The sequence below is a fragment of the Diadema setosum genome, chromosome 16 (genome assembly GCF_964275005.1).
Source record: "Diadema setosum chromosome 16, eeDiaSeto1, whole genome shotgun sequence".
NCBI lineage: Eukaryota > Metazoa > Echinodermata > Echinoidea > Diadematoida > Diadematidae > Diadema > Diadema setosum.
In genome coordinates, this window is record NC_092700.1 from 28,487,615 (window position 1) to 28,512,215 (window position 24,601).

The window sequence follows — 24,601 nt, forward strand, 5'->3', positions numbered from 1 at the left end:
ATTGCGTCTGGTGCTTCCAACTGGAGTCGAACTTTCACAATAATAACAATAATAAGAAAAAGGTCTTATTTACCCAGCCTGTAGCCTCTTCAGTGTTGCCACTGCTCTACCAGAGGGTCCTGCTATTAATATTACCCTAGCGTTGCCAGGTACCCATTTACACCTGGGTCGAGAAGGATATCGTAGGTAAAAAATCTTGCCCAAGGATGTAAGCACTGGGCGGTATTCGAACCCGGGTCCTCGGTTCGGGAATCGGGAGTCTTATCCACTATGGTACACCCCTACATGACATTACATATACGTATTCTGGCATTAAGTAATAAATATATATCGAGAACATTATTGTAAACCACTGCTATAAAAGTCAGCCTGTAGTAAATGGGAATCTCTGCATGGAATTTCGATGGGAATTGTGAAAGTTCGACTCCAGTTGGAAGCACCAGACGCAATGGAGGATGTTGGACTACCAACATTATGCGTCAACGTGGTCATCAGAAGGAAGTGCACTTTAATAGGGGAATCTTGAGGACTGTCGAGGGTAGTGACATCAGGAGTACTATACTTGTTGGTGACTTCTGCTTCCTTCTTTTTGGGGCCATTTTCACAGTCACCACATTACTTGACACTGTCACTGCTCAAAATGATTTGGTGAAGTGTGAGTCAGCCGAGATCCGTCGCCTGATCGCCGCAGTATCGCTCTGCATATGTTGGGCATTCGCTGCTCATTCGCTTTGTCCACTCAGCATCCGCTGGACGGACTGTACGCATTCGCTTTCATTCGCTACTTTATCCGCTCGTAACACGGTTAGCATATGCTCATCATTCGTTAGGCGAACGTTCGAAAACGACGTTTTGCTTGCGGATTCGAGCGGATCCGAGCGTATCTGGACTTTGCCAAATTTTGCCCATCCGCTAGGCATTCGCTGATTTATACGCTGTAGTGTGACGGGGGCTTAACGTGTGTTGCTGTTCAGATTTGGTGGGCGAATTTGGACGAACGGCGGACGAATAAGAAACGAACGCAGAGCGACCAAAACTTTCGATCAGCGGATGCTAAGCGAACGCAGAGCGACCAAAACTTTCGATCAGCGGATGCTAAGCGAACACAGAGCGGATTGTCATTCCGTTCGTCATCCGCTCAAGATTTTGGACATGTCCAAAATCAAATTTGGCTCCGGCGGATCTCTGCGAATCTCTGCGAACAGCTAGCGGATACAGCGAACGCCAAGCGGGTCACGAACGATGAGCAACGGATGTGAGCGTATCTCCAAATTTTCGGATCCGCTGGGCATTCGTTGGCTAGATACGCTCTAGTGTGACGGGGGCTTAAAACATCTTTTAAATCACTGCTCCCAAAGGTAAACATATGACCTTTGTGTATCTACTCGTTTGTGTGTATGTGTGTGTGTGTGTGTGGGGGGGGGGAATAGTTTCCTCCTTCTTCTTCTTTTTTGTTAGAGTTTATCTTAGTTGATCTTGATACAGTGTACCTCTTTCGGTGCGCCCTTTCTCTTGTTATGTCACTTCATCTGTTTCTACATTTTGAAGCAAAGTAATTTGTTCAAGCATTGTGTGTGTCCTCGTAACCGTAATGTGTCATTTTGCTGCGATGAGTTGGTTCTATAATATAGTAGGCCCTATTATTGCTGTGAGATGTAATTTTTGTAATAACGTGTTGAGAATAACAGATTTTTGTTTCTGAACGAAAGGAAAAATGACGGAATTGTTTTGATAACCAATGTGGATGACGTGTTGAGAATTCTGATTCCTGTTTCTGAACGAAAGGAAAATGACGGAATTATTATTTTGATAACCAATGTGGATGACTACCTTCTATAAGTGATTTTGGTGTGAAAAGAGAGTTTGCTCAAAGAAACGCTTCTCATGAATGGTCAACGAAACAAAATACATCATACAATGCAACGTGACTCGCGTGCATTTAGCAAACGAAATGTCTAGACCTTTAAGTTCAAGTAAAATGCATAAACACAGAATAAGAAAGCAGACAAACTAACAAATATGGAATTAATGACCGCAGACGTAACGTAGGAAAACCTGACACCTATGCTTGAAGAAATTCCCACAAAAGCAGAGCGCAAGATAAAAGAATACAATGTGCGTAGTCCATACAGGTCGTGATGCGCTCGGTCGAAATGCGTATGTCGCAGTAAACGAAATTTTAGGCATGTCTACACATGTATATATAAATACTTGAATTCTACATACATTGTATAGTTTTATCTTTACAATAATACATAAAACAACCCCTTTCCGCATCCCTAGAAGTCATAAAAGAAGAAGAAGAAAAAAAAAAAAGAAAATCGCCCTTAAAGTTCAGGTTATGTTCAAGCTCACAACCCGTTTCCCCCCCCCCATGATGCAACAGTCCTGCTTTATAGCGACGGCGTTAACGCTTCATCGCACACACATAAATGGCGACAGCTTGGGTGTGTGAGAAAATTCATTCTTAAATGGATGCACCCCCATGGCACTCAGGATTATCACTGACCCTCCTATGCCTTTTGTCTATCCACCCTCCTGCTTTAATCCCCCTCCCTTCACCTGTTGGCCTCCTTGCCCATGACCTCCCATCCTCTCCTTTTGTTTTCTTTGTTCCGTGTCCCTAGCCTGTCCCTGACTGTTCGTGTTGTGTGAACTTCTTTATAATGTGATTGCTTTCCCTGCCTGATTATCATTTTGCCTCTGACGAAGATTCTTTTGGAATCAAAAGCTCAGGCCCCTTTAGAGTATAGACTCCATTTTACTCCTTTGGCACGCCTCTGATATTCGATAAGCAGTTTTCAGCATTTTTGTGTTTGTTTGTTTTTGTTTTTGTTTTGTTTTGTTTTGTTTTGTTTTTGCTACAGATAATTAGCCAATCACAAGACAGATATAATTCGATTCTAACCAATACCAAAATACGGTTGCCTGAATGTAAACTTTGGTGTGTTTGTGTTGTGTGTCGGCTGCAGTGTAGTTTGAAACAACAGAAACAGAAAAAAGAAAGAGGCACGCAATGCGTGCTATATACGAAAAGCCTCATTTACCGAGAAAGTTGATCGCTTCCATTCTCCTCCCATGTTGTTGTCAATGGAAGCTAAAGAGAATGCTTTTAGCAAGTATACCAGTACCTAAAGAGGACCTGAGGAACCCGTTGTTTTGAATGCTGTGCTCGGTACGACTTCAAAACGCAGTCGAAGTTATCAGAATGCCATTATAATAGAACTGATAGCTCTATAGAAAACTTGTTTAGGTCAGTAAAGGTTGCCGTAATGCAATCTTTGTGGAATTGACTCACTACATCTGAGCATTTTGAAAAACGTGTAGAGTACTTTCGTTTTGCATATAAATGTTAAGAAATAGTTTGAACTATGAAAATAAAAAAGTATGGTTACTTCAACGATGTTGAATAGTTCGATTAGCCGTGATGCATAAAGTGAATTCATGAATTCATCAGACTAATCCTTACCGATTGATGATCACTTCTATAAGCCAACAGTTAAGCTGAACTGCTTTGGAGTGATAAGACAGGTAAACGATGAAAACTTGGTACATGTTGTATGCTATTATAATTATTATAAAATCCTGTAGCCAGAACTGATTTTACGATCATCTTTAACCTTTCAGAAAGTTCCAGTTTTCAACTTAAATAGTAGCGATAGCTTGTAAGAGTAAATTAGCATCCCTCTGACTATTTTTGGTCAATATGCATACTCTTAACCCTATTCTAACTGGGGGGGGGGGGGGGTCAAATTGACCCCCCCCCCACGTTTCGCGTCACGATTCTGCAACGAGCAAAGATTTTGCCGCGTCGTTTCACAACTTTTTTCATTGAAGTCTTCCGCATATTTTGAGACCAAATTTGCGACGTCTGAGTACACCGTTCTGAAGTTACGTAATGTTATGCAAATGCATGTCAATCGGAAAACAGCTCAAATTCATGATATCGTGTGCAAATTGAATGTAAATTGTGTTTTGGGGGTTAAATTGATATAAATTATAGTATTTCATCTTTGAACCATTGAAATTAATCAATTCTATATAGTGTAGATAAGCCTGAAAAAGTGCCTGCAACAAATTTTGCAAAACAACAGAAAACACAAGGTCGAAAAAACAATAAAATACATAAGAAATTAACAAAACAATAAAAAACAAAAGAAATTGGTTTTGACTGTGCTTTATTTTCAAATGAAAATTGGTTTATATGTCTTGAGGAATTTTGACACAAAAATTTAGCAATACTTCAGTCTTTTTTATGGAGTTATAGGTGAAAATATGATTTCATGCACAACTTTGCATCAATTTATTAAAAATAGAAAGGCAATATTTTTCTATTGTATGACCATGTAATCTTGTAGTTGACATCCAGCTCTATCTTCAGGAAAAATTTCGCAGCGATCGCGCGATCGGTGGCCGAGATCTGAAGGGGGGGGGGGGGGTCACCCCAGTAAAAACTCCTCCCAGTTAGAATAGGGTTAAGCCAGCTGGACAGAGCGATCAATGGGCGCGATTATCACCACGCGTGGTTAACCTAAACAATGCTCGGCCGGCCTGTTCGGTTTCAGTGTTGTTTTTTGTTTCTATTTCCCCCTTTTAAAAACGAAGGTTCCTTAGTCCAGCCATTGTTTTCGCTTCCTGCTCAAGACATTGAACAGTTCAGCAAAGCTGAAGTTTAGATCACTAAACGGCGACATCGATAATAGGACTTAGATCACAGCCGAAAGTGCGCTCCTTCATTACTCTAGAATGAGAAAGAACACCCTGTCTGTGTTCAAAGTTGGGTTACGGACGATGAAAAAAAAAAAAGGTTTTAATCATGAATTGTCGGATGACGTCGGCAGATTGATGATATAAATATTAGCGTATCATGGGAAAGATTAAGTAATGATGAGCCCAATGATATCGCAGGGCTCCAAACTAATTTTTATTTTTGACCACCAAAATCATTGATTTCTATTTTTTTTTTTTTTGGTGGCCAAAAAAATCAAGAAAAACATAGGAAAAACTAAATCGGTCCTACTAAAAACAATTATTAAGCATTACTGACGTGACAGGTACCCATGTCTAAAATAAATGAATACAAAAGTAGATCATCTTATCACCATTATTCTGAATTCTAAGATTTAGCAAATAGGCTTATAGATAATTATAAAAGTTGATGCCTATAGTGGTCATAGCTTACTTTTGGGATGAGAAAGTGGGAGCATTTCCAGATTGTTTGTTTTAGCATTGTAAAGAGCCGAAAGTTACCGCTATTCATTTCTGATTGTAAAAGCAATCATCCAACATTTACTATAGTATGTTAGAACCTTACGGAGCCGAATATTACCGTTAATCATTTTCAAATACACTGTATAAAAGCAAACAACCGACATTCATTTTAGCATCTTATGGAGCTGAATGTTACCCTTATTGATTTCCGAATGTGAAGCAAACATCCTCTATTTATTTAAGCATCATACTGAGCCTATGTATACCATTAATCATTTTCAAATGTGAAAGCAATAATCTGTTATTTATGTTAGCATTGTACCAGAGCTGCCAACCGTTCCGAAAAATTCGTATACGAAAAATCGAAGGGAATACGACAATATGAAAACGTCCTTAGAAAGTACGAATTCACAGTGGGGAAAAATAATGGGTAAAAATATCGCAAACGCACGTCGCATGTGCCATGTTATCTGTATTCAGCTGGGATATCGATGCATTGCGTACGCACCGTATGTGGAAAGCGCTGAATAGAAAAATGTGCGCACACGCATATCGCTGCTTGCGTACTGTGTACACCGAACAGAACTTCGCGCGCGTGAATCCCTGTCGCCTACGGACCCTGGATGTTTACATGGATCGCCGTGGTATCCCAATGTGTGGCCGGCCGGCTGGGGAGTGTCTACACACTGTAGCCAGCTGCCACTACAGTACCGTATGAAGCGGGGTGAAAGCGTCCCGTTGTGCAATGTCTGCTTCTTTTTCTCTTCTTTTCATCCTCTTGTCCCTTGCCTCCCAAGTACGAAATGATTTTTAGAGTGTTGTGTGTTTTTTTTTATAACGCTATTGCATCATTTTCTGCGAGGAAGTTGTAGAGGTGAGTTTCTGTTCGTGTATTGATGACTGATGTGCACTGCCCTCTGCAGTAATGTGCAGGTGAAAAGCGTTCGAACTTTCTTTCCAGAGTATCGTGGAAACTCGATTATTTCTAGGCCTATTAAAGGAGATTTCATATAACAGAATACTTATAACAAACTATTTTCCCGTCAAAATGAATCAATTTCCTTTGTTTTGTATCGTTTATTGACTTGATCCCATAGGATCTCGTCGCAATACCGAGTTTTATATGTGTGTTTATTTTCGCGTAGCTTTCGGTGCTGCAAAACTTTTGCTAGGGCCTAAGCTTACTACTAAACTTCGTTTTATTTCCGTCGTTTCTCACACCTCGTTTAGTACGATTTCTTACATTTTATATCACTTTATCTGTTCCCTTTATACTTTGAAGTATTTAAACGTTATTCTCTTAGTGTCTCGCACTGTTATTTTCGTAACGGCGATTTCTCCGCTTCGCTGCAATCGAAGCGACGGAGTTTGATCCCAGCCGCTTCGATGTGCTATTTGTTGTCTTTTCTAAATGTTTGTGTTGTTGGAAGTGTTGATACTTTGTATTTGTTTCCTAACCTCGAGGTTAGGGCCTGCCGTCTGAACGTAACTATGAGTTTCCTAGGTATTTATCTCGAGGGATTATGCGTGTTTCTTAATGTTGATCATAGGAAAAGGCTAAAATGATCTTGAGTGATGTCTGATAGTGATGATAACTATGCTGGTGACTGGTGTAAAAAGACGGCTTCCTGTGAATGCTTAGCGTACGTGACGTTTGTTTTATTTCCCTTTCCCTCTAGTCTTCTTTCCCCCTTACTCTTCTTTCCCCTCTCAAGAATGATTAAAAAAAAAAGAAATTACGTACACCTCACAACAAAACGAACCATGTGCTATAGCAACTTTCGTAAAGTTAAATCTAAATGTTCAATATCAGCAAAGAATAAGGCGAAAACACGAATGACAATAAATAAAAGCGAAGAGATTGTGTATGCAGTCTCTTCGGCTCGAAGAAACTTGACACCCCACCCCTCTCCCTTGTGGAAATTTCCACAAAAGCAGGTGCCACACCCAGGTGCGTGCCAGACGAAAGAATGCGCGCATTGGAATAAACAGCGTGTAAGTATCCTGGAAATATCGATCGAAGAACCAGCTCATTAGTTGAATTAAAGGAATAATTCCAAAGATATCATGATTCTATGTCTATAGCCTTTCTTTTGGCGCATAGTAGGGAACATCGAAGAGTCGATTATAGTGTACTTGATCGAATATCTAATGTTCCCTGAACAATAACAAAAGGATTGATTATTAGTCAATTAAAAATGCAATCACAGAAATACATGAAAGGTCTCGTATGCCCAGACAAATTCACTACGAGAAGGTCCAATGAGATGCAGTCATCACCTGGTTAGACAGCAAAATACAACGTGTAAGGACAATTAATTTCAGTTCACGCGCATCAAAACTGCTTATTACTTTTCAAAGTTTTGGCTATCAACATTCGTTCGTGGGTGTATTTTGTTTGTTTGTTTGTTTTGTGTGTTTTTCCCTCGTGAAAGACGTAATGATTTCTTCATATCGAACGTAAATTGCATGTTTACCGTAAACAAGCCATTCAGCTCAGCTCAGCTATGGCGCATTCGATCCATCGAACTTGCAGTAACCTCTTATAGGCAGGAGCACATGGCGCATTCATTTAAACTTGAAAATGAAGCCACGTGTTTGCACCACATCGGCGCTTCCACACACAGCGCGGCATTTTGCGATCATCGTTATAGCAGACTTTCCGATTCCAGTCAGGGGAAAAGGAATTGGAATACTTCGAAGAATACTGATGTTTAAAATCCAATAAAATGAAAAAAGCCTGAAAACAACGCATGATTATGTTTTGATAGTACATAATTGGAAACACAGAACAGAGTTTTGCATCCGCTCACACAGAAGCTCTCTTGAGAAGATCAAGCATTCCCCGTCCCCTGCTAGAAAATGGAAGCTTCCATAATCAGCCCAGAAAGATTTTGGAGGTACAAACTTGCACTTGTACACATTGCGAGAAAGCAATCAATCAACACTGAACATTGCGTAGTTTAGAATCTTTATCGTGCTGGTGACCAGCTGGATGCTTCGGCATGTGTCATAACGTTATGTTTAGAGCCTGTAGGCCTCATAGCAAAAAGAGGGAGATTGAAAAAAAATACGAATTCTGGTGGAAAACACGAATTTTGGAGCTGCTGAGTACTAATTTGTGCTTCGAAAGGTTGGCAGCTCTGTCGTATACGGAGCAGAATTTAACAGTTAGTCATTTCCAAATATAAAAGCAAACATCCGACATCTATTTTATCATCGTACGGAGCCGAATGTCACTGTTGTCCACTTGCGAAAGTGAAATGAGTCATCTGACAATTATTTCATCATATCGTATGGGGCCGAATTTTGAACGTCAAGGCAGACATCAGACAGTTTTTTTTTGTGTGTGTGTGTGTTTTGTTTTGTTTTGTTTTTGTTTTGTTTTTTACCATCAAACGCAGCCGAATGTTACTATTCATTTCGAAATGTAATACACATGTAGCAAATATCCGACATTTATTTTAGCATAGTACGGAGCAGAATGTAGTTACTGCTATTCACTTCCAAACGTAAAAGCAATCATGTGACATTAATCATTTTGGCATCTTCCGGAGCCGAATGTTATTGCTATTTATTTGCGAAAGTACATAGCAATATAGATTATAAGCAAGCATCCGACATTTATTTAAACATCGTACGGAGTTGAATATTATTATCATTCATTTCCGAAAGTCGAAGGGAGCTGATTGTTATTGTTATATTTCGAACGTAAAACCGAATATCAGACATTTATTTTATCATCGTATATACGGAGTTATTTTGGTTATTCATTTCCGAACGTCACAACAAACATGCGTTATTTATTTTAGCATCTTCCGGAGCTGAATGTTATTGCTATTTACTCTTGAACATAAAAGCAAACATCAGACATTTATGTTATCATATACACGGAGTTGAATATTATTGTGTTCATTTCCGAACCATCGAACGCAGCTGAATGTATACTGTTATTCATTTCGAAATTTAAAAGCGAACATCCGCCAGTTATTTTAGCATCGTATGGAGCAGAACATTACTGCTATTCACTTCCGAACGCAAAATCGTATACTTAGTATACGCAGTTGAATATTTTTGTTATTAATTTCCGAACGTCACAGCAAACATTCGACATTTATTTTAGCATCTTCCGGAGCTGAATGTTATTGCCATTTACTCTTGAACATAAAGGCAAACATCAGACATTTATGTTATCATCTATACACGGAGTTGAATATTATTGTGTTCATTTCCGAACCATCGAACGCAGGTGAATGTTACTGTTATTCATTTCGAAATTTAAAAGCGAACATCCGACAGTTATTTTAGCATCGTATGGAGCAGAATATTACTGCTATTCACTTCCGAACGTAAAAGCAATCATCTGACATCTATTTTGTCATCTTCCGGAGCCGAATGCTATTGCTATTTACTTTCGAAAGTACAGGCAATCATCCGTCATTCATTTTATTATCGTAAGAAGTTGAATATTTTTGTTATTTATTTCCGAACGTCAAAGGGATCATTCGACATTTACTTTAGCATCTTCGGGAGCTGAATGTTATTGCTATTTACTTCCGAACGTAAAAGCAAACATCAGATATACATTGTATATTTTATAAACGTATATACGGAGTTGAATGTCATTGTTATTCATTTCCGAACATCAAAGCAATCATTGAACATTAATTTTACCACCGAACGCACCTGAATGTTACTGTTATTTATTTCGAAATCTAAAAGCAAACATCCAACAGTTATTTTAGCATCGTATGGAGCAGAATATTACTGCTATTCACTTCCGAACGTAAAAGTAATCATCTGACATTTATGTTAGCATTTTCCGAAGCCGAATGTTATTGCTATTTATTTTCAAAAGTAAAAGCAAATATCCGTCTTTTATTTTATCATCGTACGGAGTTGAATATTTTGGTTATTCATTTCCGAACGTCAAAGGGATCATTCGACATATAGCCTACTCAAGCATCTTCCGGAGCTGAATGTTATTGCTATTTACTTTCGAACGTAAGAGCAAACATCCGGCATTTATCTTATCGTCTTACGGAGTTGAATATTATCATTCACTTCCGAACGCCAAAGCAAACATTCGGTATTTATTCCAGTATCATACGGAGTCAAATGTCACCGTGATTCATTTCTAAAATCAAAAGTAAACATGCGACATTCATTTTTGGGGCTTACGGAGCCGACTGTTACCGCTGTTCATTTTCAAAAGTAAAGGCAAACATCCGACTTTTTTTGTAGCCCGATTGGGCCACCGAATTTTCAGCAATGAAATTTTGGTGGCGCAGGTCGTTAAAAGTCGTGAATAGCGAGATGATCGTAACCGATGTCGATATGTTCTAATAATTATTGATACTTGAGTGATGAACGCATGTGCACAACTTCCGCAGGTGTACTTCTTTAGAAAGTAGCGAACAATCAAGGCAGTGGACATCAGAGTGTGATTAAATCGAAAAGAAGCCCCTGAAATCGGAATTTGATGAAAATGGGCAAAGTCGGAACTCCATGAAATGTATTTTGATTGAGCGGTCAAAATAAAGCTTAACGGGAATGTGCCCTTGAATACCCTCGTCCACCCTCGTCCACCCTCGTCCAACCCGCGTCAATCGAGACGCAAATTCCCGAGGATGGATTATCCGTGCGGGCGGATGGACTCGTCCACTGAACGCGTATACCCGCGGGTACCCGCGGGGATACGCGTCAGTGGCCTCGTCCAGATCTCGGAAAAGTGTGACGTTTCCCGCGGTCGGCACTGTACTGTTTACCACTGGGATTTAAAAAATGTTCCAGATATCACATTTGATGCATATGTGTAGGTCAGTTGCATCACAAAACACCCTATCATATAAAAATTTAGGGTTTCTGGGAGGAAAACTGAATTAGGGCTTTCTATAGCTCAGTCGGTAGAGCACTGGGCTAGCAATCTGGAGGTCTCGGGTTCGAATCTCAATGGAATCCCATTTTCTTTGCTTAATTTTCCACTAATAAATAATATTCATTTCTGGTCAGTTTTTCTGTTTCCATTTGTTACATACTCAAAAAGCTGCATCACTTCGGTGATCCCTTGCATTTTTCCCCAAGTTGAATTATTCTTCGGGTTTATGCCAGGTTCAAGTGTGTACGTGTGTGTCACACACAAACATACTGATACAGCTTCTGACCATTCGAGCATTGAGAATTAAGGGTTTCTGGGACGAACACTGAACTAGGGCTTTCTATAGCTCAGTCGGTAGAGCACCAGGCTAGCAATCCGGAGGTCTCGGGTTCGAATCCTGATGGAGTCCCATTTTCTTTGCTCAATTTTCCACTTATATGTAAAAATTTTGTAATAAAGCCTAAAATATGAGGATATATCACTATATTTCCGACTAAACCATAACTGTAGATGGTTTAGTCTAGAAACATTTTTATTACAACTATTGTTCACATTTTGTACATATTTAACAATACTTAACATGATTATACTTATTCAAATTTTTGCATGGTTGTTTCAATCCCTAACTCACATTTTAGAACTATTTTGAAGCGTTAAAGCTGAGTCTTTGTTTCATCTGCAAATGGTAAATTATGCCTTTAAGATGTCTGTGGATGACTCGTCAATTAGTATCTGCTGAGATTTGTGGAAACAGGCGGAGATATTTATTCTATCTAATACCTGTCAGGCCCTCCTCACCTTAGGCAATACTTCCTTTAGTATCATGACTTGAGATCTTTCTAACAGAGTTAGGAAAGTTTTCAGTGATGATATAGTTTTGATTGAGATGGGGCTTGACTTGTTGAGGATGAGTCCCGAGTATACTCGGGCAGGTGTCTATGGCAAATGCGTGTTGTACCAAAATCAGTCCATCCTCAGCGGGTTAAGGTTTCCAACAAGTTTTTGTGAGATAATGAGAAACCAAGCTGATAAAATATTTAAAAAAGTTTACAATTATAAGAGGAATTCAAAGTTTATTTGATGAAAAAGCAGTTTTGAAATGTCTGAAATGTACAACAACAAAGAGGTGCTAATAAAAGGTAGGAACCATCTTTAGTGAGAACCACTTTGTTTTACTAGTACTTTGTTTTGAGATATCCCAGCCATTTCAAGACTTATTCTAAATCAAAATAAACTCAGAATTCATTCTTAGAATTGTATACTCTTTCATATTTCAGAAGTGGTTAATAATTATCTCACAAAAAGGTTAAAATCTCAATCCGCCATCTTAACCCAAACTATACCATCCCTTTAAAGACGGTCTGTGTGGGAGCATGATTATGAAGTTCCCCCCACATGTTATTGGTTCACAGTAACATTGGCAAGGTCTTTTCTCTTAGGAGTGGTTGGGGCTTTTCCGTGTCAAATATGGTTAATTTAGTAGGACATGCAAACAAGGAATTTCTGTATGTCAGAAATGCTTGCTTTTGCATTCTACATGAACTTCTATATTTACTGCAATGGGGTGGAGATAAGAGTACCCGGTGCAGATGGTCAAAGTATAAAGTTGTGGCATACAGACCAACTTGAGGGCACTGATGATGAAGACGATGATGATAAATTATGAAAACAATAATCATCATAACAATAATTACAATCATCATCATCATAATCATCATAATAATATTAACAATCATAATAATAACAGTAAAAACATTGTAATATATGATAAAGAAGAATATAACAACACTGTATCATCATGCTCATCATAAAGAAAACAACTGCAATATCGTTGGCTGAGAACCAGAAGGGCTTTATCACTTTTTTTTTTTTTTGGGGGGGGGGGTATGGAGTTATTGGTATCACTTTGTAGAGCCTGATCTACTCTACATTACGGTTTCAATTTTAAACTATTCTAATTTTCAGTAAAATTTGAAAAAATCAAACCACAAGGGCAATATTTCATCCAATATTTGGAACAATGCTTCAATATAAATCGACCCACTTTTGATTAATGTAAACTTTTCATGTCATGAAAACTGATTGTTGGGTTTTTAGTTATTCAAAGCTCAAATCTTAGAATGCCACAGCGCCCTCATGGTTCTCAGCTGATGACATCAGAACATGGATGACAACAGTGTACAATTTTGTAGGCATCTATATGGGAGGAAGAAAGGAGAGTACAATGTACCTGACTGTGTTGACTGGCTACTTCCTTGACATCTCCGAGGGTAGAGGTCAGCTCAGCGCACTCTCGATACCTAACGTCCACCTCCTTGACCCTGCAGTGAGGGATATGGGGGGGGGGGGGGAGGTGGGAAGATATGGGGGAAAAAGATAGCAGACAGAATATCATATGTGACCATGCATCACAAAACCAACAGAAAGTCGCACCCATTGATTTTACGTGAGGGCTCAAAAAAGGTGAAATGGGTTAACCAAGTCAATCTTGAGTTTTTCATATTTTCTAAAAGAGCTATCCTTCTTCTACTGTACACTATTCTTTAGTTTGGGATCATAACATGAATGGGAAAATGTGTTTTCAGCAGTTTTACTACAACCCTTTTTTGGGGGAGAGAAGAATGATCGGGTATGTTTTAGAGGGCCCTTTTCATTTCTTTAAATAAAATCCTTTGCACACTCTTCACTTTCAAGTCTAATAACTTTTGAAATGATAACACTACTGCTTTGAAAGTTGGCATCAATCCCAAACAGAATGTGTTTATAGAACATGCTTTATTTCAGCTTAATCTAATAATCCCTTCATTGTTGTTGCTCAGGTGGTTTGCATCCTGTATTTTGTCTCTTTCATCACACAGCTAGCACGGCTTGGTAAAGATTACGCACTTGAATAGACCCTGTACTTCAGAGCCTCTTTTCTCAGTTCATACTTTTCCAGAGTGTGTGCTTTCTTTCCAGTATTTAGATAGGTTAAGGGAGTCCTTTGAATTGAGTTTTACATCATTTTAAAGCTTAGAGTCTGCTCTTTCAGAATCTACCCTTACCTAAAAATCCATGTCTGATAACTTTTTGTTGGTTTTGTGATGCAGGGTCACATATATCACCTAAATAGATCCTTGTCATTTGATTGGTTGTTTGATATTGATCATTTGTCACATTTTACTATTACATCATCATTCACGCAAACTTGGCTCCATTTACCCTGCAATCTTGCATCCCTGCAATTTGCTCTATTTGCATGCACACTGATAGCCAAGCACACTACATGTATGAACGTAAGACGCTCGAGTTTGCAGTGTGCATTCATTATTTTTATATTACGTGTAAACAACACCTAAAAAAAAATGTACATATCCAATAGCCATTTGCCTATCATGTGACAGGCAGTTAAAAGTACCATTGCACACTGTCACTCTCAGCATGCAACTTTACTTGAGGAAAAATGGACATCACCCACTTATATCGACTTGTGTTAAATATCATGATCGACTTGTAGTATTAGTTCCACACATGCATGCACAGTGCACAATCTTCAAGACTGCAGCAGCAACTTCAACAGAATTATACTAATGTATCTAGTGTATGCATGACATCACTTTGACCAAATTTATATACATTGTACTCTCCTGTTCTGAAGTTTAAATGAAGTCACTTGGGCAAGAAGCAGAAGATTGATATTTATGTTAGCTATTGATAAATCCAAGCTAATGGTAAGTTTGATTTGTGCTGATATGTCAATGAAGAGAATGGAATTGTACCAACGCCAGAATCACATGCAGTTTGAAAACTTTGTAAAATCCATGAACAGTTAAATCTCAGATTGTTCAGTATTGTGTATATCGAATAATACCATGATTTAATAATGATTCATATCCAGAAAGGTCAAATTGTTTTTGTTTGTTTTTTACCTTTTTAACTCATTTTATTTTCTCACCATGTCCTGATCTCCCGAATACCAGTGAGGGCGCTATGCAGCTGCGTAAGTCCTGTCCTGACTCCATCCAGCTGTGACTGCATGGCCGTCTTCAGGCGGGCTTCAACTGAAGCCTGCAGGGGGTTGAAATGCAATACATCTAGGTAATAAATGTTGTTGTTTTTTTTTTTTTTTTTTAATATATAGGGATCATGCTAACCTTTAATTTTTTTTGTTTATTATTATTATTGTTATTTCATTATTATTATTATTATTATTATTATTATTATTATTATTATTATTATTATTATTATTATTATTATTATCATTATTATCATTATTAAATATTTCACCCTGTATCTTAGTAAATACATGTCCTATCTTTCCCATATTTTGCACACGTAAAGAACCATGTTGCAAGGATCATTTCACAAAATAACCACTTTTTGCTCAGATGCCATCTTGTCTGTGCAAAGTGGGGTCAAAGGTCATATGTACTTCTTTTTCTATCTTCGCTATGACGCGTTATCTCTATGGGAGGGAATTTTTTAGATGTGAAAATTGACATGACTCTCTTTATCGAGCACTATCTTACTTATGCTTCTTTGAATTTCTCTCAGATTTAAATATGTTGTAGCTGAGACTTTGCACTATCAGGACTCGAATCATTGATTAAAAAAAAATCGGATCACCTTAATTTGTCAGTGATGACAAATTACAATCTCTAGTTATTATCATTATTATTATTATTATTATCATTATCATTATTATCATCATTATTTATTTATTTATTCAGCTAAATGAAAATGGCAATAGCATTAACATAACATACATTTACATGGAAATAGCACAGTTGGCGTATACCACAGAGTATGAACAGGGAAGCAATACATAAGCTAGGGCTCACAAATGTATTCTATTGTCGCCCTCAGGCACGTTGAGCTCTAACGTAATGCATTCCCATACACATATACTAGTACAACAGACAAAAATCAAGCACTATTCGTGGTTTATCCTGCAACATGAACATTGATGACAACTACCTGGTAATGTGAAGTGATGCATCTAGGATCATGTCACAGTGTCATGGATAAGATGTGTTGTATTTCGCAGTGCTTTTATTTTCGTGAATTTCACAAGTTGAGTGACATTCCCAAATAAATATTGACTCCAGTATCACGAATACCCTGTATGTCACAAACTAAGATGGGAAATCATAGGTTTATGACTGAAATGCGAGATGCCTCTTTCTTATTCCATCACTGCAAATTAGACAGAAACCCTGTCTAGAGTCCCTGTAACTAGGAGGACCTCAGGAGGACCTCCCGAGGACATGCCAGACGAAACCTTTAGGCCCGAATTCATGAAGGTGGTACAATTGAAACCATGGTTTAAACCATGGACAATTTGTATGGAGCGCCAAGTGTCGCATGGACTATTTCATTATAAAATCAGTCATTTCGTCAACGAAATGACCATTTGATTGCTGAAATGTTCATCACGTTAACGAAATGATCATTTCGTCAACAAAATGTTCATTTCGTTAACGAAATAATCATTTCATTGATGAAATGTTGTCATTTCGTAACCACATAGGCCATGCGACACTTGGCGCTCTGTACAAATTGTTCATGGTTTAAACCATGGTTCCTATCGTACCACCATCGTGAATTCGGGCCTTAGAGGTTGTGCCATGTTTTGGAGGAATCTAAACGGGGTAAAAGAAATGGTACTTTTATCTAACTCTGCCAGAAAACACCTAAAACCTCAAATCACCTAAGGAGCTGAATTAAAACAAATATTTTTGGGCTTACTGGAAAAAAAAAAAAATCATACTGAGTGACTTTTCACAATGCAGTCACACAAAGAAACTTTTTGTCACCTTTTTCCTGGCTTCTCTCCTCTTGAACTGCTCCACTCTTTCCAACTGATCGGGCCTCTGTAAAGAAATTGAGATGAGCAATGGAACGTAACATTACCAACAACTAGATATATCGCTACGGCGACTGATATGCCTCTGCCATAATGCATGGTTCTCCTAATAGGTCTATAGTACAATGTCTTGACAATGTGTGATAATATTTTCACAAAATATTAAAATGACAGGTTTGCCACATACAATTGTATGTGCTGAATGTTCACTTTCCTAGAACTAGGTTCAATTGGATGAATGATTAAAATGTCAGAGTGCAGGTATTTGGGGAACTGATGATTTTTACGTGACTTTTGACCCTTTTATAAGTTTATGCATTGAGTAATTTTCAAGGTGTTGAGAAAAAGTATAATTTCAGTATCAAATGGGAAAATAGCATTATCTAAACCTGGCCTTTGACCTTTGACCTCACAGTTCCAAAGAGAATCACTGTTAGGTTGAACATGCATAAATATGTAAGTTTCATGATGATACCTTGAGTTCCTTTTGAGATATGGAGGAAAAAGTGCAATTCAGCACTTTCACTTGACTTTTGACCTTTACCTTTTGGCAAGAAACTTCCCACAGAATATATATTGGGTAATACATGCATACATCAAGTAAAAAAAAAAAAAAAACCTTCAGGCATTGCATAAATATAAGGAAAGTAGTGATATTTTGAGGAGTTGACCTTGACCCATGACCCCCAACTTCCCTAGATAATCATTGCCCATCGGTACAAGCATATATACCGAAAGTTCCATGAAGATACCTTGAACCATTTGCGAGATATGGACAAAAACATGAAATTTCAATTTTTTTTTCACAAAATAACCTGTGACCTTTGACCCTGTGACCCTAAAATCCACACAAAGTATTATCCCCCAAGGATATACCCTCATACCAAGTTTGATGTAAAACCACCACACGGTTCTTGAGATATCGACAAAACCAAAACGGGACGGACGGACGTACGTACGGACGGACGACCCGAAAACATAATGCCTCCGGCCACTTTGTAGCGGAGGCATAAAAATGAGCATGAACCAATTTTGCTTGATTTCTCTTTTAGAACCATGGACCTAGTAACAAATGAACTTTTACTGACTCCAACCACTTTGAAGTATGAGATCCGCTGCCACCTGATTATGTGCATCATAATGAGTACATACAGATGTCTTGAAAATAATGATTGCATCCCTTATTCCAGTCTTATTTGGCTGATGTGCCTTTCAGATGTAAACTTCTTTGAGTAAACACCAATGATGGGAAGCAGCAAACCTCAGAACACAACTAATTTTGTTCATTGCATTGGAAATTATTGATTCATTCGCTATTGGTCACACATATGACCTTGCCTAATAGTAAGACATACACTTGTACATAAAGATCCTCTTCCCTTACTAGAGTTCTTACTCTTGACAAATGTGCAGAAAAGGTGTAAATAAGTGAGATATAAATCATTGTCACTCAGCTAAAATGTCAGCTTTCTCTTTACAAGTACTTGCATTTCGGTAATAAAAATGTCTAAGCGGTGATATACTAATATATACCACAACCGCACATGCATTTCCCTTGATTTAAGACAGTTATGATCTTCTGCACATTTACATTTTAGTTTAATAGATTTTTGAAAGTTGTGTTGTGTTTTGCTCCATCTTTCAGGCGGTGGAGATCATAAGATCAAAGCAGAGAAGAATGTTCAAAATGCTTTTGTGACAAAGACAGAGACAGTGGTATGCATTTCAAATAATCAATGAACGCGAAATGATGAATGTCCACGTGAAGCAGATCGCCAGGTCCATCCATATCATATAGATGACCACAGACAACAAAGAGAACCACAGGGCAGTTCCGTCTTTAAAGCATTCGACCGTTTCGATTCTCGATTCGACCGTTTCCATGAATAGACCACTCTTACAAAAATAAATTCCCTGCAATTTGTGAATAAAAAATGGTGCTAATATAATCAAGTGCAAAATTCAAACTATGCAACTACCTCTACACGTGTTCCGAAGAGCACAACAGTGGGCCACGTTGCCGGACTCCCGAAATCATTGTCGCGACCCTCCAAGGTCAGCTCGCATAAGCAGTTCAACGGATAAGTAACGGGTAAGTAAAGTTGCATAGCAACACATATAGACTTATTTCATTCCAAGTTTTGAAGTTACTAGTCCGTTTATCTACATTGAATCTGTACAGCCTGTACACCTACAGCCACAGTGGCAGCAGTTTCTGAGATAACTTGTGTGTTTACGTGCTATTTATATTTGCATGCCACCCGTGCGTTCCAGAATTTGCGATATTCGCCATGGTTCGGCCGCAACCTATGCGCATTGAATCTCTCGCACAGCGCGGAGTACATCGAGTACCGCGCTCTCATAGTGCGATGTATACAGTTTCGTATGTGCGCGGCACCCACGCTAATCCATTCATAGGCGGTGCCTGGCGGTACGTCACAAATTCGAAGCATGGACATGGGGGACTCATGGGATTGAACAATGAGCGCAGGCATTCAAACGATGGTCGCAGTGCAGGCGTTCGAATCATGCTTGCTATTTTGCTTCCGCAATTATTAAGGGGGTCAAAAATGGGTAACTTGCTTAACAATTATACCTCCAACAAGGAGGCTATTTATTGCTGCAGTTAGTTTGTTTGTCTGTCTGTCTGTTTGCAAAATAACTCAAAACATCATGTCATGAACTGATTTGAATGACATGATCATGATGATGAAACTTAATGTTACAAGAAACGGTGATAATGACACAAGGAACAGGTGATTAAATTTGGATAACTGCTGGATCCAGGACACTATTTAGTATTTTCTGAAGGATTATATTTGGCAAATCTAGGGTAAACAAACAAAGGAGTTCAAGCTGCGTATTGTGAGGTGTGCATAATAGACACACTAGATAACCATGCCCATGAATAACCCATGCCCATAATACACAGCCCAGTCGCTGTACATACGTAGCGACAGGGCTGTACCAGCGGAGCTCCAAACACGAAGAGAGTTCAACGATCGCATGCGATCGCTTTGAATTTTGATACTTTAGATCATTTTTTGTCACCTCAAACTCATCTGACAAACAAAATAATAATGAGACTTCTTATCTATGCTATCAATATTGAAATTTGAATTCAAAAACTTACCTAACGTTAAAATGATGGTTATATGCAGCATGTGTGAACGGTTAGCGAACGGTACATCGTCTTTCACGCCAGGCCTTTCCGAATACTGTAGTATCGGGAAGTAGGTAACATGATCTGAATGCCCTTTCAAAAGGTCGCGCTGTCGACCGTGCTGCTACACCAACACTCAAGCAGCGCATCGCACGCACGCATAAGATCTCCGCAGAGATCAAGGCGCCATTTTGAATTCTGCAACGATGAACCCCGACGGTGACAGGGAATCCGCCAGAAAGTGTCATTTTTTGGTTCCACGGACTTATCACGAGGGCTCTCAATGGACTTACGAACCTTCTGTAATACAAGCATGCACTTAAGGTGAGTAACGTTTGGTAACATGTACATTGTTTATAAAGAACGTATAAATTTTCATAAGTTTTGTAGTTGTGTTGTGGTTCCCCACTTTGAAGGTGCCCGCTCGCTGGTCAGACGCTGTATTCGCATAGCGTATTAACAGCGTCTGGTCGGGCTAGCCCATGAATAGCATGATATTGATAATGTAGGTCACCCATTAGGCCTAACAGTTAGGTATTTTTACTAGACTCCCTACCCTAGATCATGCGCACTCAACAACGATTACTATAGTATATGGTTGGGTGTCCATAATATCGGACACCTAACGTTTTTCTATCAATAGAAACGTGAAAAATCTCACAATTTGCCTGAAATTTTACTCACGTGTGGAGAAAATACTCCGGATTCACAAGCGCGCACTGAAAATGCGATCTGAGGTACGCGCGCTAGATGGCGGCTTCGAACGCGTGGGGTGTCATTTTTTCCGCACTCAGTTGCCCGGCTCATATCGACCGACCACCCCGCCCTCTATTGACAATACGTATAAAGCGTACTTAAACGCGTTTTTTCGACAAGCTGCTGTTTTTTTCTAGTCGTAATTTTTTCCCCAATAATATTTGAATATATTTTGAATCCTTCGATATTACTTTTGAAGGACTGTTTGATGAATTTGACTTGATTTTCATTAGGAAACTTTTCATCGTAATTGAAATAAATTAGATGAGTCGGTTTGTTTTTTCACGGTATTCATTTCTCGTTTCTGCATCAACTCGTACGGTCGTAGCGCAAGCGGGCGACAAAATGTTTATGTCATGTGTATGTGTAACGTACTGTGCACGATCGTACAAGCGGCGGTGACAATTTTGCGGTCAAAATCGTCAAATTTATTACGGAAGGATACGCCTCTACATCTAACAACGAGTCAGCAAAGGTAGGCCTAGTTATATGTAGTTACACGATAAACCTTATTCGATTTTGCTAAATTTCGATAATTTAGAGGGAATACTTAGAGTCTAGTTGTTTTCGCCACATTTTACTCGGTAGCGTAGCCCAGTGAAGAATCGAACACCGTTGCGCGTAGTCCCATGCGTACATTTTCTTTCTGTACGCGCAATGCCATTATAATGCGCGGCCGGTCGTTATGGACCCGGTCGGTGGGTTGGACCCCTACCATACTAGGATTAAATTTATTTTAAACTAGGCTAGAGGGTAGGGTTGTATTTTGTATGTTTGTCATCTACTACACTAGAATTCTAGTGTCTACATCAATACCTACATTGTATATACGAGAATGCTCTAGTCTAACGTTAGTCATCGGGTAACTACACGCAGCCGCTGTCGCGAAGTGCTGTGCTGTGCACAGCGGTCTGGTCAGGCTAGTCATCGGGATGACCTGCTACGTGCTAGTCGAGTCTGCTGCTGCAGTAGTGTCTGCACTGACATGGAAGTCTGTGCGTGGGACTGCTGCGGGCTTATTCATGCACTTCCTGCTGTGTTTACCTTGAGCATATTTTCCACCCTCTTCGATGCCGACTCTATGGCGTCGATTTCAGCTTTTCCAAAGTCTTCGCTCAACATTGTGAAATCCTTATTAGTACCGAAATCTGAGCAAAGGGAAGGAGAAACAGCATCGATTTGTGTAACAGCGGCAAATTTACTGACACTATCCTGTCCCTGCCCTGGTTTTGACTATGGGCTGATGAACAGATTATGTATTTCTGTGGTGGGCTGATTTTAGGCTGCGTTCGTTCACGAGAAGTATTCGGTATTCGGTATTCGGTATTCGCTATTCGGTATTCGTTATTCGGGCCCCGATGGATCACGCGCACCGTCAACTCACAGACTACTCACCATCCCATGCAGTGAGGATTTCTTCCTCCTACATCCTAGCAAATCTTATTAACAATTTCTAAACTGCATGAGAATATCAGTCTACATGCTTATTTTTGCTAAAGGGCAAATCCAGACCAAAATTGTCATTATTTCTTAAACGAGAGACGGTATACGCTGCACGAAAATCGAACAAGTTCGATTCCCACTTTGCTAGGCTTTTCGCAGTTATTCGGTACTTTCGAATAGTGCCCTCCTATGTGAACCGGTTTGAGGAAATCCTATCGTTCGATTCAAGCTATTCGCGTGCCCTCGAAAAACGAGCCCGAATACCCGAATAGTATACTTCTATGTGAACGCAGCCTTATGATGACGAACATAGTCAGAGATACCCGGGGTCCGTTTCATGAAAGTCTTAGGAGAGACTTTCTCTCTCCTAAGTCATACTTAGGAGAGACTTTGCTAAAAACCGTTTCATGAAAAAGCTATCGCATAAATAAGCTATCACATAAACTCAGACTTAGGAGAGACTTTTTCTAGAAACCATTTCATGAACAAAGCTAACACATCCACAGAGTCTCCGTCTCCTAACTTGGCAAAGCTATGACATAAATCTAGGAGTGGTCAGGAGCACTCCTAAGTTTATGTGATAGCTTTTTGAGAGTCATTGTATCAAACTTTTTTCTCATTTTTGGAGTAATTGACTCCAAATTTGGCATGTGTGACCACTGTCAAAGGTAGATGTGCAAGACATCTTTTTCGTTAATATCGCGTAAGGCTGCGTTCACATAGAAGTATTCGGTATTCGGTATTCGGTATTCGCTATTCGGTATTTGCTATTCGGGCCCCGAATACACCATCACCCGCACCGTCAACTCACCATCCCATGCAGTGAGGATTTCTTCCTCCTACATCCTAGCAAATCTTATTAACAATTTCTAAACTGCATCAGAATGTCAGTGTACATGCTTATTTTTGCTAAAGGGCAAATCCAGACCAAAATTGTCATTATTTCATAAACGAGAGACGGTATACGCTGCAAGAAAATCGAACATGTTCGATTCCCACTTTGCTATACTTTTCGCAGCTATTCGGTACTTTCGAATAGTGCCCTCCTATGTGAACCGGTGTGAGGAAATCCTATCGTTCGATTCAAGCTATTCGCGTGCCCTCGAAAAACGAGCCCGAATACCCGAATAGTATACTTCTATGTGAAAGCAGCCTTATGCAACGACATATTTTCATAAAAATTATACAAATTATTGTGGATTACACTCAGTTTTAAAGCAATGCAGTGAAATTCAGCATAGAATCAGATCAATGTAATGTGTAGTTGTGCAAGACGCTTTTTTCCGTGTGTGGATGTGAAGAAATCTGTTGCCATGGCAACAAGTTTTTTCTATACCAATCATACAAAGAAATAATGTGGATTGTCCTAACTTCGTTAGTTTTTTTAGCATTTGACCTAAATTTTGGCACATGTGACCGCTACAGTATGTAGATGTGCAAAACTAATCTTTTGTTGATGTTGAACGATGCGTTGCCATGGTAACAGCATTTTTGTCACTTAAAAGCATCTAAAAATATTGTGAATTCAGATAAATTCGTCAGTCTTTGAGCAATGGCTTGAAATTTGGCACATGTGACCGGTATAGTACGTAGATGTGCAAACTTCATTTTTCGTCATTATTGAAGAATGCGTTGCCATGGTAACAACAGACTTTGAATAAAAAGCATACAAAACTATTGTGGATTCAGCCATCTCCCTCAGCTTTTGAGCATTTGGCTTGAAATTTGGCACATGTGACCACTATGATATGCAGTTGTGCAAACTTCAATCTTTCATAGATATGGAACATTGTGTTGCCATGATAACAGCATTTTCAATGAATATAATACAAAAAAATTGTGGATTCAGTTTACTCCTTCAGTATTTGAGCATTTTACTTGAAATTTGGCACATGAGATTGCTAAAGTACATTGACTGATGTGCGAATTTCTTCTTTGATCGTTGTCAATGTGTTGCCATGGTAACATAGTATTTTGAATGAAAATCATATAAGAATACTGTGGATTCAGCTAACTTCCTCAGCTTTTGAGCATTTGACTTGATATTTGACACATGTGACAGTCATAATATGTATTTGTGCAAACCTTTCTTTCAAATTTTCTTCCATTAATATTGGACATTGTGTTGCCATGGTAACATCATTTTCTAATGAAAATCATAGGACTTACCAGTTTATTCATCCAACTCCCTCAGTTTTTGAGCACTTGATTTGCAATATGTAATTATGACACATATGACGAACAGAATTTTTTAATAAACAAAACACAATTTTATTCAGTGTTGAACAATGCGTTCCCATAGTAA

At 39.0% G+C, this 24,601-nt stretch overlaps 1 protein-coding gene across 1 annotated transcript in view; it reads right to left on the reverse strand.

Moving 5' to 3' along the window:
- LOC140239982 (exocyst complex component 3-like) overlaps positions 1-22,060 on the reverse strand; it is a 53,611-nt gene extending 31,551 nt beyond the window's left edge. Inside the window, exons 1-4 of the mRNA XM_072319791.1 lie at positions 21,898-22,060; positions 16,885-16,941; positions 15,024-15,136; positions 13,320-13,410 (exon numbers count right to left, since the gene is read on the reverse strand). Coding sequence (XP_072175892.1) covers positions 13,320-13,410; positions 15,024-15,136; positions 16,885-16,941; positions 21,898-21,975 — 339 coding nt within the window. The 5' untranslated portion in view covers positions 21,976-22,060. The remainder of the gene's footprint in view (positions 1-13,319; positions 13,411-15,023; positions 15,137-16,884; positions 16,942-21,897) is intronic.
- Positions 22,061-24,601: the final 2,541 nt, after the last annotated feature.